The 14,916-nt window shown below is 37.7% G+C and overlaps 1 protein-coding gene across 1 annotated transcript in view; it reads right to left on the bottom strand.

Annotated features, from left to right (window-relative positions):
- The window catches only part of KCNU1 (potassium calcium-activated channel subfamily U member 1), a 117,866-nt gene that overhangs the window by 90,750 nt on the left and 12,200 nt on the right, over positions 1-14,916 (bottom strand). The window contains exons 4-8 of the mRNA XM_019662958.1: positions 13,934-14,024; positions 12,269-12,384; positions 7,618-7,759; positions 5,192-5,394; positions 871-1,026 (exon numbers count right to left, since the gene is read on the bottom strand). Coding sequence (XP_019518503.1) covers positions 871-1,026; positions 5,192-5,394; positions 7,618-7,759; positions 12,269-12,384; positions 13,934-14,024 — 708 coding nt within the window. The remainder of the gene's footprint in view (positions 1-870; positions 1,027-5,191; positions 5,395-7,617; positions 7,760-12,268; positions 12,385-13,933; positions 14,025-14,916) is intronic.

The raw sequence follows: 14,916 nt of genomic DNA, 5'->3' as shown, positions 1-14,916 counted from the left end.
AAATATGTCATAACTTTTCCGACAACCCAATAGATGCTAGATTGCTTTAAAATTGGTAAAGTGCAGAGTTCTATTTTTCCTACCACCCAAACCATCAATTTATACCTAGCGATGAATAATAACATCTTTTTAAGTAATTGCCTGTATATTTATTTCCCTTTCAGGACAGCAAAGAATGAAGGCACTGGAAGTCTGCTTGACTCAAAGTAAGTAGTCATTCAAAGTTTGTGGATTCTGAATCTTAAGATTCTAGAAAATTATTGAAGTGGCTCTTATAATACCAAGCTATAGGAGAGAGATTCTGAGTCTGTCATTTTCTGCTTCAATGCTTTATGTTAATTCTATAGATCTCTGCTTTAAAAAAGTGAAGTTTTTCAGTTTATAGGACTCTGTGAAACCTACAAAATGAGAGGAAGCTGCCTTTGATCTTAAATTTAAGCTGTCTGGAGGGTTGGCCTCTAATCATTAGTTTTAGTCTCAACCTTAATGGGTTCTCTGCTATTTTACGTCAGGTTTCTCCTATCAGAAGGTATATCAGTGTGTTTAGAAGTTGGTAAACCTGTCCTCTGGTAAGAACACTATTTTGATGGTAAGATCAAACATGCTTTTGATATCCATAATTTTTTCAGATCTCAGACTGTTAAAATAAAACTGCTCTAGATAGGGAATTTAGTGAAATAAGTAATTTAAATATAAGTGTAGGTAAACAGTGAGGTCTGCTGGATATAAGTCAAAGAGGATTTGAAGGTCAATGACTACAATTTCCTTTAGGATTACTTCTTAAAATTGAAGAAGTCATATTTTGTCCAATTTAAGGGTCTGGAGTAATGCTTTTGAAAGAGCAATATATCTTATCATCTTAATTCCTACAGCTTAGAGTAACTACAAGGAGAAAAAAAAATAAAAGAACTAGTTCTTACCGCAACTCGTCTAAGATCCTCCCACTTCAGTGCAGATCCAGAAACAAAAGTTGTGTAGGCCATGTAGCATTTAAATATGGTTTCCAGTTCCAAAGAAGGAGGAACTCTGGATGAAGAATGTAGTACCAAAGATGGAAAAAGATGATTGACTTTGCTTAAGAGATTGTTATACTTATTTGCATTTAATAGAACCCCTAATCCTCTCTTGGAAAACATCCATACTCCATTATTAATTCAAATGGTTAGGTGATGTTGACACCACTAACCTAATTCCAGGGATGGACCTAAAGCTCAGGTCTAGTTTGGTAAAGGAATAGAATATATGTAAACATTTGTGAGAAATTGCTGGTAGCCATCTTTTAAAAACAATCTACCACAGTCTTCCCTCTGGCCACAAAATTCTTGCCATGTATACAATACTTTCATGTTCTCCCCCTCCAAAGTCTCATCTCTTTATAGCAATCAACTCAAAGTCTTGGGTCTTGTCATCTTAAATCATGTCTAGATGTGAATGGGGCTCCTCAGGTATAGTTCCTTCTCATCTGAAGACCTACAAACTAAATAGACAAGTTTTATTATCCCCATCTCAACACCAAACATACCAAGATAAGGCAGGGATACGAAAATTGCAATAGATGCTCCCAATCAAAAGAGGTGTGGGTGGTAATTGAGGGCACATAGAAATCACTGGTCTATAGAAATTCTGAAATCTATCTGAGCAGATATTATTAGGGCTTCCTACTCCAGGGGCAGAGGATGGTTTTTGGTTAGAACGCAGCTCTGTCCATTGTCTTCTTGATCCTTGTGTCTGTCCTCTGACCTTCTGAGTCATCCTTTCTTTTCCCTAAAAAATGGCCCATGTTTATACTTGAGTAGCTTTTTCAGCTTAACTCCTGTCTGTGCTAGGTTGGAGGCCCAGAGACATTTTAAATTTTTTTCATTTTGAACTCTCTCTGTCCCTTTTACTCCAAGCTGGCAGTACTTTTACCAGTAAAATACCTTTAAGGTGTTGACAAGTTTCTGTATATATTATTCAGATTCATATCATGACCACCAAGTCATATCCATGATTCCTCTAGTGACAGATCTCCTACTTTGAGAATGTCAGAATTCTGGAAGAATGTCCTCAGTTTCTTACAAGCCCTTTGGCTGACTAAGAGAAGCATCTATAAATCATCACCTTAAATCTTTCTGAGATGTTAACTAAGGGTCTAACAGCTTCATCCTTGATTGAATCAAGGCCTTTGACTTTAAGGTCATATTTTATAGATTGTATCCTCGATTTGACTTTTTTTCTCCTGAGGTCATTTTCCTCTGACTTTTTTTTGGCCAGCTAGAGATGACTGTTCTAGGGCCTCTATATTTCCTTTACATTCTGCTTGAAAACAAAAGAGTTTCCTCTTCAGCTCAATTTTCTCACTTCATCATACATAATTAGACAAAAGCAAATGACACTCAATATTCTTTCAGGAAATTTTCGTAGCCAGTTTCACAATTTCACTGGTTACATTTTCTATCTTCCATGTTACTTTTGGTGACATTGTTACCAAAAGTCTGCTCTTCCTCCAGTACCCAACAGCAATTTCTTCATTGGTTTTCCCAGCCTCCACTAAGAGTATCCATGCAACCCTTTCAGCCTCCACCTACCACTAGTTCCAAGGAAAAGACCACATTTTGGTTATTGTTATGATAGCACCCCACTTTCAGTACCAGTTATCCCTTTGTCTCAGTTATCTCTTTCTGCAAAGCAAACCATTCCAGAACTTATTGACCTAAAACAACAATATATTATTTCTCATGATTTTGTTGTTGTCTCAGCAAGGTAATTCTTCTGTTCCATACAGTATTGACTATGGCCATTCATGTGGGTACGTTAATCAGAGAGCTTGACTGGGAGCTGGAATGACCAAAATGACTTTACACACTTGATCGTTATTTCAGCCATGTGACTAGAGTAGCTAAGACCTGACTGGGCCTTCTCCTCAGAAGCTAGCCTGACTTTATATGTGATTGTTTAGGGCTTAGGACTCTCTTGNATAGACCTGGACAGTATTGTGCTGAATGGAGTATGTCAGACAGAGAAAGACAGATGCAATGTGAATTCACTTGTATGTGGAATCTAAAGAACAGACAAAATAAACAAACAAAACAGAAACAAATTCATAGATACAGAGAACATTTGATGGTTACCAGAGGGGGGGGGTTGGAGTGGTGGGTGAAAAGGGGAAAGGGATTAAGAAATACAAATTGGTTGTTACTGTGTAGTCATAGGGATGTAAGGTAAAGCACAGGGAATATAGTCAATAATATAGTAATAACTATGTATAGTGCCAGGTGGGTATTAGACTAGTCAGAGGGATCAATTCTTAAATTATATAAATGCCCTACCACTATGCTGTACACTTGAAGTTAATATGGAATGTCAAAAAAAAAAGGAAAGAAAAGAAACAGCATTTATAAAGATTTCAGAGAAAAAAGGATTATAAGCCAAAAATTCTCTACCAAATTGTTGTTCACTTCTGAGAGCAAGATAAGAAATATTTTTGGATGTTCAAGGATTCAAAATGTATACCACTCATGCTTTCCCTTGCAAATGAATATGGAAAATACTAAAGAAAAAAAAAAGAAAAAATTCAGAAAGATAAAGTATGTTATGTAAGAAAAAGCGATACCTAAGGGAAGGTAAAAATAGTGTAATTTTTAACCCTAAAGCAAAATAAGTAAAAATATATTGCTAAAAACAAAGAAATAAGCCACAATTATAATCTAGAACTGAATGTTCTGATTAGTTCAACAATTTTTGGAAGGAAGGAGGGGTGATGTGGAGGAAAGACATACCAAAGATCCCATGCAAGAGCAGGGTATAGATATAAAACATGTAAAGATACATAGAGAAATATATAATGGAAAGTTTGTTTTGAATTAGATTTATCTAATATAACTAAGATATGCTATTGAAAATGGAATTATCAAATTCAAAGATGCAAGGAAATAAATAAAAGTAATCACAACTAACAAATCAGAAATGGAAATGTCAGCCAATGATCAGTGCTTAATGTATTGTGATTGGTTTACATGCATTATCATATAATATATAATTCTCCTTACAATACTTTAAAGGATGTTACGCACATTATATGGATGAAACCCGATTTAGAAAAATTGACTTCCCCAAGATTAACAGTAGGAGATGGAAAAGCCAATGTTTGAGTCCATATCTCTCAAAATTTACATTTACCATGTAATGCTGCCTCTGTAGTAAGATAAGAAACTAAGACTGTGACAGCTTTTAGTTGTGAACTCAGTACCCATTCTCTCCTTTTTAACTAATAGACCTCCCACTTTCTTTTTTTTTAAGCAACTGGCATTAGACACCGTATTATGCAGCAAATTCAATCTCTAAATATTATAAGGACCAATAAAATAGATCACCATAAGGAAAATAATTAAATTCCCTGGTAAATTAACAAATAAATGTATTCTTAAGTTGATAAAAGGACAAAATTCAACTACATGATTTTATAAGAGACACATTTGACAGAAAGATTGAAAGAGAGCTGGGCAAAGACATCCCAATGAAGTATGGATAAAATAAAAACAATGTTACATACTAACATTGTATTCTAAAATATTCCAGCCAAAATAAAAACAAAAAAAGGAACCACTAAATGCAACAAAAATGGTATTTCATATTGATTAAAGGCACAATCATCCAAGAGGATATAATAGGTAACTCTATGAACTAATTGATGTTATATAAAACACATAATTCCAAATCTGTTGAAAATGCAAGATATTTGATAAAACTATAAAATCATAAATGAAAAATTTTTGACATGCCCGTTTCAATCACTCAGCAAATAATTAAGAATATGGAAAATACATATAGCATAATTAATAGTGCTTATATATCAAATAGATAATACTGCACATATTCTTTAAAAAATCCATTAAGTAGTAATAAAAATTGATCATGTACGAGGCAACAAAGAATTTCCCCATAAATTCCACAAACTAGAAATCATTAAGGCAGCGATATTCTTGGTCCATAAATTTTACCAATGTAAAAATGATAGCCACTCTATCCAGAAGAAAATAAAAGCAACACCATTCCTCTCAATAGATCATGTCTCAAGAAATTAAAATTTAAATTTAAAACAACTTAAAGATGCATTATGCAGTAATAAAAATAAGAACATTACTTGCCAAAGTCTATGAGATATGGCCAAAGAAGTACTCTGAGGAAAAAAAATCTTTATAAATCAAATCACCTGAAAAAGCTAGCAAGATTAGGCCAGCCGACGTGACTGGCCAAGGTAAAGTCTGCGCAGGCGTGGTAGGACCTGTCGCTGGGCATGCGCAATGCAGTCCTGAGGTTTCCAGGCTGAGCCAGGCCAGGTGGAGCCGCCAGGGTCCTGAATACAGAGACCCCAGGTTGACGAGGAATAGGACCTGAAGCCCTTGGCAGAACTGACTGAGGAGGAAGTATGAGCGAGACCTCAGGAAGATTCAGCTCACCGCTGCCCCAGCGATGAAAATACATAAACTTTGTGTTTGAAGACTGAGTGACCAGTCTGGGAGGGAAAAAAATTATTGGCCAGAATCCTCATGGCAAAGACTCAGGAAGCTGTGAAAAGGAAACATTGTGAGAAGTACCACTTTACTTCTGCAGAAGAACAGTCAACTGTCTAAGAAAACTTCACTTCCTTCCACCAAGCACTGAAAAATCGTGAGCCTGGGTGGGACCCATCCTCAAGGGTGGCCCTTTCTACCAGGTCCCTGCTGGCCTTTTGGAAATCTGTTGAAACACCCTCCCCGTCCTTCCAATTGAAGACACAAGGTAAGTGGACCAACCTGAATTCAGATCCAGTTTTACCTCCAGTGGCTCCATTAGTCATTCATTTTACTACAGTAAACGAACTGCCACAAGAAATAATGCATTTTATTATTTCAAAATTTAAATTTTATACAACTAATTGGGGGAGAAGAGCTGTCTTAGGTTGCCTAAACACTTAAAGAAAATGCATCTTACAATGTTGCTGAGAATCTGCAGGTTGGGAGGAAGAAACTGGTAGGTAGCAGTGGATGGAGATGGGGTAAGAAAGAAACTAATTTTTTAATATGTACCCTTTAATACTTTTTGAATATTTTGCCGTGTTCACAAAAAAACAATGTAATCATCTAGAAACAATCAATGTGAATATTGTTAGTATTTCCTACCAGTGTTTTCTTTATTCATATGATAAAGATCTGTAAACTAAAGCATACTTTCATACTATACAAAAAAAATTAGTTCCTGATGCTTGATGGTGTATTAAATATAAAATATGATATAATGAAATGAAATAGAAAAAATGGATGAAGATACAGAAGGTTTTTTTAATATAATCTTATTTTTAACATAAACAATTTTAACATTAACATAAAGTATGACGTAAGAGACCTATCATTTCTAGTATGTTTTATGTTTCTCTTTTTTTCCCTAGAAGTAACATTACATCACAAAAATTAACAAAATCCAGCACAATCAATTTTCCCAGTATCATTTTTGAAATATTCTTTCTCATTTCCAAATGAATTGTGATGCTTCCTTTGCTCATTTAGTTGTCCTGGATACTAAGATTGCAACTATTGCTCTAGCTAAGGGTTTATTTACTTATCTACAGAAAGGATTCCACAATCACAGAAAAGATTGAATATTTACAGAAAAGAGTTAAGGCACAATATAAAGACACATAAAGTGCTAGATTACCTGAAAAAAAAATAGATACATTTACTAATGATGAGCCATAATTTTGATTCTAAATATTCTAGCCATCACAGCAACAGAGAAACATAGTTTATTATACAATTAACAGCATACCCACTACTCCCCCACCCCACCCCCCGCCAAAAAAAAAAAAAAAAAAAAAAAGATTGCTTAGGTTTAGGATGATATTTGGAACTAAATTAAGAAGAAAATCTCCCACAGATAATTGTAAAACCATACCTTGTGATAATGAAAACAANGTGAAAAAGACTTCTGTTATATATTCTTTCTGTTCTATTTTGCTTTTCTCAAAGGCCTGTGCAGTCTTTTTAGCATCTTACTTTAATTTCTGCATTTTCTAATGACTGCTCCTCAACTGTCCTCAAGCACTAAAGTCTAGGAGTTTCTTTCCTATTGTTGAAATCCATTTATTATATTGCTGATTAATGTGGGCTAAAAACTAGCCTTTCCTCTAGGCAAAGGAGGCAGCTATATATAGAGATCAATTTTAGGAGAACCAAGAAAACCCCCAAAGCTCCCCTTTGCAACTCAGCCACACCTCCATGACAATTCTCCAGCTTCTATAAGTGTGAAATTCTCTCCTTGGCTTCATTTATTGGACTCTATATTATTTCTTTAAATGCTAGAACCCTTATGAAAATATAGTGATACATTTTACCTATTGCTTATACCTTTGAAGGGTAAGCTTATTAGATCCTTTTCTAAGAGCAAGTTTTGAAAGCTGGAAGAAGCAACAGAGATACCTTGAGTGTAGGAGATACATATTTGTCAGAAATATGAGGGTGGAGAAAACCCAGAAAATGGAAATAAAAAGATAAACCTCGCATTAGTTATAATAATGGAGACAGGCGTTCAGGAGTATCACCTCCATTTGGTAAAGACCTTCATGCTCACTGGAAATATCAGCAATTTTGATGAGATGCTTACCAGGTGAATGAATCCTGCAGCCGTGAACCAAGTACTGAGAACGATTGCCAACAGTTTGGAAAACTTCACTGAATTGCTAGAAGAAGAAAGACAAAGAGCTGTTGGGTTCTGACACATTCCAGAACAACACAAATACCTCATCCTCTAAAATCTCACTACTCCAAATGTGGATCGCAGACCTGAAGCAGTGATACATTACTTGGGAGTGTATTAGAAATGCAGAACCCCAGTCCTAAGCCCTGATCTACAGATCTGCAGTGTTACAAGAGCCTCTGCTTGATTCATATACACATTACTGTGAGCAGCTCTAAAACACACACATCTTCAAAAAGCTTAGATTTTGCTATGATACCCACTAGCCTGATACTATATTGCTTTTAAAATATATGTGTCATCATAAAATAAAGTTAATAGATTGCTGCATTGTCTAAAGTAATAGTACGAAACACAGGGTCTTGGGAATCCAGAATTGGCTTCCAAAATGAAATTTTGAGTAGATCACAGAAAGGTAGTGTCATATTGCTAACCTCATACGAGAATCTTTGAGTGCATAGGATCAGACAAGCTCCTGTCTACTAAATAAAGCCATAGAGTTCAAAAATCTCTGTGGTGTTCAGGCAGGGACACCTGTCACACAAGCATAGAGGCTTCCGATCTTAACTTCTCCATCATGCATAAACATTTAGCAAGGAAATCCACCTGGCCTGTATGTAACATTTAGTGCTTTTAGTGAGAACACAGAGGCATGGAGATTTTGAGAAGGTAACGTAAGTCCAAACTGCTTCAAACTTTAGAAGTACTGCTGCTCAAAGGTATAATAGCTTNACTTGACCACCTCTGAGGAGATGCTGTGAGCCTGGTTCTGGCAGTGTTGGGGAGAAACTAGAAACAGGATCTAAGTACTTCCACAGGAGTGAAAAGCCATTGATTAGGTGAGGCTTAAAAAAACAGATGCAAAACACAGGAGAGGCAATTCGCTTCTCCTCCTCTAGGCTTCCTATCTCCTCTTGTACCCACTATTAACAGAGCCTAACTATGAGCATCAGAGAGCTGGCAAAAGAGATGTTTAATTGCTGAGTCCTGGCCTCACATCACAAAGCAGAAAATAGAGCTTGAATTTGGAGCTGAGAGACAAGAGCTTAGTGTCTCAAGTGGCCTTAAGTGCTAGAAGACATTGAAACAGCACTTACAGGGCTTTCCTGTCAAGATGGTGGAGCAGGTAAACACTGCTTTCCTCCTCTCACAACCACATTAAAATTACAACTAAACTACAGAACAGCCACCATTGAGAATCACCTGAAGTCTAGCTGAACTGAAGCCCTACTTCTAAGGACATACAGAAGAAGCCACCTCGAGACTGGTAAGCAGGGCAGAGATGTAGAATGGTATGACCATTATAAATTGGAAGACATATCTCAGCTGCAACAGTCTCCCTGGGAGGAACAAGGAATCCTAACCTCACATTAAGCTTCCTAGCCCAGGGTTCCAGTGACAGGGAAAGAAGTCCCCATAACTTCTGGCTGTAAGAACCAGCAGAGATTGTGGCTGAGTGAGATGGAGGGTGGCTAGGGTCCCAGGTGCTCCTCTTAAAGGGTCCACGCACAGACTTACTCTCTGATGGACTCACTCACTCTGAGCTCAGCACAGGGGCAATAGCTCAAAAGGTGCCAGGGACATATGGGGACAAACTGAGATGTCTGGCTTCAGGTTGAGGGCTGGAGGGGAACCTTTCTCCCAGACAGAAGTGCTGGCCAAATCTATTGTACCTTTGTTGAGCCCTCCTCTGTCCCAGTGTTCAGACATGGGTGCCATCATATCTGAATCTCCATCAACGTGGCTAACACCATTTGATAGCCCCACCCTGGTGATTTGATGAGACCCCACTCCCACCCAACTTTCTAGCACACCCAAGGCATTTCCACTGGCTTTTCCATAGAAACAGCCCATCTTGGTTCATGCTGAGGACTTTCCTAAAATTTCTTAAAGGTTCACAAACTCCAAACAAGCAGCATCTGGCCTTGGTGTGCCCCATACCTCTTGCTGAGCAGCCCTAAGCCCACTAGAGGCAGCTGGATTTGGGTCAGGGCTTGTCCTCTCGAGGCACTCTCAAGCCCAGCGCAGGTGGCGGCCATCTGCAGATTGCTTTGTAGTTCATGCCAGGTGGCCCCAGGCATTGCGCAAGCGGCAGTCAAACTTGGCCTGCAGTGGGGTCCCTCTCAGGAGTCTCTGGAGCTGAGACACCTGGTAGCTAGCTTCTGAGCAAGCCAGATCACCACCAGGCCACCTGCAAAGATGACACACCCAGAAAGCAGGCTGGACAGGCACCAGAGCCCTGCTAAAGTGAATCCTGCTCCATAGGGCCAGCCCCTGCACCACAGCTCCTCCACTGCAGTCACAGCCAGTCCTCACAACCAATCAGCCCGAGGGGCAATCCCTCCCATGGATGTGCAATCAACAACCAGGGCTCAACTGCAACAGGACTGTGCACACAGCTCACATAAAGGACACACCTGGAGCACCCACTAAGGTGACTAGGGAGGCTGCACCACTGGGCCCCAAAGCACACCTACTACACAAGGCCACTCTACTAAGTCTGGGAGACATAAGACCCCAACCTAATACATAGAAACAAACACAGGGAAGCAGGCAAAATGGGGAGACAAAGAAACATGTCCCAAATGAAAGAACAGAACAAAGCTCCAGAAAAAGAATTAAACAAAATGGAGACAAGCAATCTATCAGACACAGAGTTCAAATCAGGCTGTAAGATGCTCAGTGATCTCAGAGATAATGCCAACAAAGAGATAAGAAACATAAAAATGGAGACAGAAACCACAAAAAAGATCCAGTCAGAAATAAAGAATGCGATAACTGAAATGAAGATTATATTAGAGCAAATCAACAGTTGATTAGATGAAGCAGAGGATCAAATCAGCAATTTAGAAGATAAGGTAGCAGAAAACACCCAATCAGAACAGAAAAAAAAAATGTATCCACAAAAATGAAGATAGTTTAAGGGACCTCTGGGGCAACATCAAGCATATCAACATTTGCATCATAGGGGTATCAGAAGGGGAAGAGAGACAGCAAGGATCTGAAAACATATTTGAAGAAACAATGATGGGAAATTTTTCTAACCTGGTGAAGTAAACAGACATACAAGTCCAGGAAGTGCAGAGTCCCAAACAAGATAAACCTGAAGAGGCCCACTCCAGGATATCTCATAATTAAAATACCAAAGGCTAAAGACAAAGAGGGAATCTTAAGAACTGCAAGTGAAAAGCAGTTAGTTACCTACAAGGGAGCTCCCATGAGCCTGTCAGCTGATTTCTCAAGAAACTTTGCAGGCCAGAAGGGATTGGCATAAAATATTCAAAGTGATGAAAAGCAAGGACCTACCACCAAGGCTACTCTAACTCTACCCAGCAATCTATCATTTAGAATCAAAGGACAGATAAGGAACTTCCCAGACAAGAAAAAGCTCAAGGAGTTCATCACCACCAAACCAGTATGAGGAATGTTAGAGGGGATTCTTTAAAATAATAATAAAAAAGAGATATGAATAATAAAATGTCAATAACTACATATCTACCAACAATTGCTTTAAATGTAAATAAATTAAATGCCCTAATCAAAAGATAGGATGGCTCAATGGATTAGGAGATAAGACCCTTACATATGCTCCCTACAAGAGTCTCATTTCAGAATGAAAGAAACACACAGACTGAAAGTAAAGGGATACAAAAAGATATTTCATGAAAATGGCAACAAACAAAAAGCTGGGGTAGCAATACTCATACCAAACAAAATAGACTTTAAAACAAAGGCTGTATCAAGAGACAAAGAAGGACCCAGTAATCCTACTTCTGGGTATTTATCTGAAGAAACCCAAAGCGCTATTTTGAGGGGGCTTTTGCATCCATATGTTCATTGCTGCATTGTTTACAATGGCTAAGATGTAGAGGCAGACTGGGTGTCCGTTGATGGAGGATGGATAAACAGGAGGTAGTACATATACAAGGGAATATTGCTTCTTGCAATGGAAGGGAATGGCTTCTTGCCACCTGTGTAGCATGGATAGACCTGGACAGTATTGTGCTGAATGGAGTATGTCAGACAGAGAAAGACAGATGCAATGTGAATTCACTTGTATGTGGAATCTAAAGAACAGAATAAACAAACAAACAAAACNAAATCATGTAACAGCCATGTAATGTCAATATGTCCATCCTGAAGACTAATTAACTACTTAAATAAATTTCTAACATGTCACCACATGTCTGGATATGATGACTTATGGATTTTAAAGACCAAGGGAGGCTTTTCATCTCTCCCAGCCAATGTGGGTTGGCAGCATAAAGGTACCACAGGAGAGTAGGATGCTGGGGTCTTGCACCTCAAGTTGTGAATGACCCAGTCCAGTTACAATAAACAAATACTGACACTTGCTGTGCATCAGGTACATCACATTGCTAGGCATTGAGGTTAAAAAAAAGGGGGGGGGATGGTTCTGAAAATACATTACAAAACCATACAACTACAGTGAGGAAATTTTTTTAAATGGCATTTAGGCATTAAAGAAAAATGAAGTATACTTATGGATGACTATTGAGGCTTTTCTTAGAGATTGCTCCTGATTCCCACAATATACTCACCTAACCAATTACTCTTCAAATAATAAGAAATAAAGGTTGGTGGGATGGTAAAGATGTCCACAATTGAATTCATCTCCAACCAGAACTTGATCTTGTCATTAGCAGCTAAAAACTATGAAATGGAAACAAAAGACCCCAAATTCTGTTACCCTCAAGAATATTAAAGTGGATACAAGAGTGGCTTTATTCATCTACACTTAATTTATCAATTGAAGATTTGATCTCATTCTATTATATATATTTATATCACTATATAGGTGAACATATGTTTATATATATATATATATTTATTTATGTAGATATAACAATTGTTCCTTTAGTAGGTGTTCAATAAATGAACATGAATGCATTTACTTACTGGATTTTAACTCACACACTTCAGGATAAACACTCTGACCTTGCTACTATTCCTAGAACTTCCTGACATATACTGGGGGTGCCAAAAAATGTATACACATGACTTATATTCATCTTTTGTTATCAGTATATATTGAGTATTACAATTTTAATAGTTTTTTCTTTCTTAAAATGTGTATACATTTTTTTGGCACTCCTGATATATATAATTATATAAATAAAACAGCCTATTTGTAAGCAATGAGGATACATCATTTAGGATGGGCTTCAGTGGAAAAGGTACAGGTGTCTAGGAGTTTGGTTGGCCAAGACCTGTGTTTATGAGCTTTGCAATTTAGATTAAGAAAGCAAGCTTTTCCAGAAGGGCGAGTCTGCTGTAAAAAGATTTTGATGGTCATGTGGTCAGAGTAAGTTCTGAAGGATGGTCATAAAAATACATTATATGTACTGAGGGTGACAAAAAAGTGTATACACATTTTAAGAAAGGAAAACTATTAAAATTGTAATACTCAATATATACAGATAACAAAAGATGAATACAAGTCATGTCTGACTTCTGTAATTACAAGAGGTGCTCAAAGTGGTCACCGTCAGCATCCAGACATTTCTGATTACAGTGAACTACTGCTTGAGCATAGATAACATCTCTTAAAATGTGTATGTATTTTTTGGCACTGCCAGTATATGCATATGTGTGTGTGTGTGTGTGTGTGTCTCTCTCTCTCTCTCTCTTTCTCTCTCTCTATATATATATATATATATATATATATATATATATATATATAAAAGTGTCATACAAACATGGGATAGATAAATACATACAAATCTAGATCTAAGATGAGTCCTCAATAATTGCTTGTGGAATGAGAGAAGTATTTAAAGTTATGGGTGTAACAAAAATGAAACAAAGATATACAAGTATTTTACATAGTTGTGTGATACATATGCCATCAGTGGAGCCAATGACATTTTCAGAGGCTTGTTATTCAGGTTCTGCTAACTTGTGATTATTAGGAAAGCTTTCTCAGTGGTAGGTCGGAAGCCGATAAGGAAGACAGTTTGACAGGATGATCATATTTAAAAAGGAGTCATTTTCATTTGTGTTGAAGTATTTGGCCTGGTTTAGTTTCTGGTACATGAAAGAGAGTTATTATGTCTTAGTATACATTTAACAATTTACAACACAGGCCCTCTAAATTTAAAGCCTGAAAACATAGGCTGATTGTATAACCAAGGTTACACACAGATCTCTTTATGCTGCACTTGTGTTGGTCTGTTTACTCCCACTTTCAATAGGTACTTACTCTCAACCCAAAATAGAAACTAAAGAAAGCATTGAAAAGCAAATCAATAGGGATGGTTTTGTCTTGGTATGAAGAACAGCTTCCAACTGGGCTGGAAAAGAAACAAGGACAGTTTATAAAGAGGTACATTTTTAAAAGCTGTGTCTATATAGGACCAAATAAACAGAACCGGTAAGCACTTTTTTTTTTTTTTTACACTTATTCACCATGAATGGTTAATCCAGACACTTAAGTTCCCATCTCAAGGAAACTTCTTTTCCCTTGGGAGTAGATGAATAAAACCATCTAGACTGTGCATGGAGCTGAAAATAACAGGAAATACCTTCTCTCCCTTTCATAGAGTTTATGGCTTCTGTTTCTGTTTCATCAAGGTGGGTTCAGAGGCCTGGAGGTTAAGGGGCTCCTCTTGGGTTGCACAGCCATCTTCCCAGCTAGGACATTTCGGCTCCTGTACCTTTCTGATATAGAGCTACTCTAGCTCAAGTGGACTGACCCAAGCCAAATGAAGAGAAAAATTCCTAAAAGATCAGTAAGGAATTCACAAAGCAAAGACTACTAGTTCCCCTAGGACATCTAAAGCCACCTGACTTGTGGCCCTGCAATCCCAATTTTACCTCAGCTGGAATTCCAAGGTAAATTCCCAGAGGATCGGCATAAAGTTCAGATTAGATTGGGTTGTGTCCAAGAAACTGTCCTCACTTTGGCAAAGAAAAAGGGAATGCCTTCAGAGATGAATGGATGATAATTTTCTCCTTTATCCCAGGTGAGGTCTAGCATTTTCCTTTCCCCAAACCACCCAAAGTTGTTTGAAACTTATGAGAAATCCTGAAAAGGCTAGAGAACTTCTGCTTCAACACCTAAGGAAAGCAAAGCCATATAAAGCCCTCATTCATAAGTGGTCCAAGGGAGAAGATGGCAGCTGGAAGCTTGCAGTCCCAGAGATTTGAGAGTGGATCTGTGCATAGCACCCCAGCCCCTAGCAA

This window comes from Hipposideros armiger, unplaced genomic scaffold, assembly GCF_001890085.2.
Source record: "Hipposideros armiger isolate ML-2016 unplaced genomic scaffold, ASM189008v1 scaffold_384, whole genome shotgun sequence".
NCBI classification, from domain to species: domain Eukaryota; kingdom Metazoa; phylum Chordata; class Mammalia; order Chiroptera; family Hipposideridae; genus Hipposideros; species Hipposideros armiger.
This window is presented reverse-complemented; position numbering and strand designations above follow the sequence as displayed.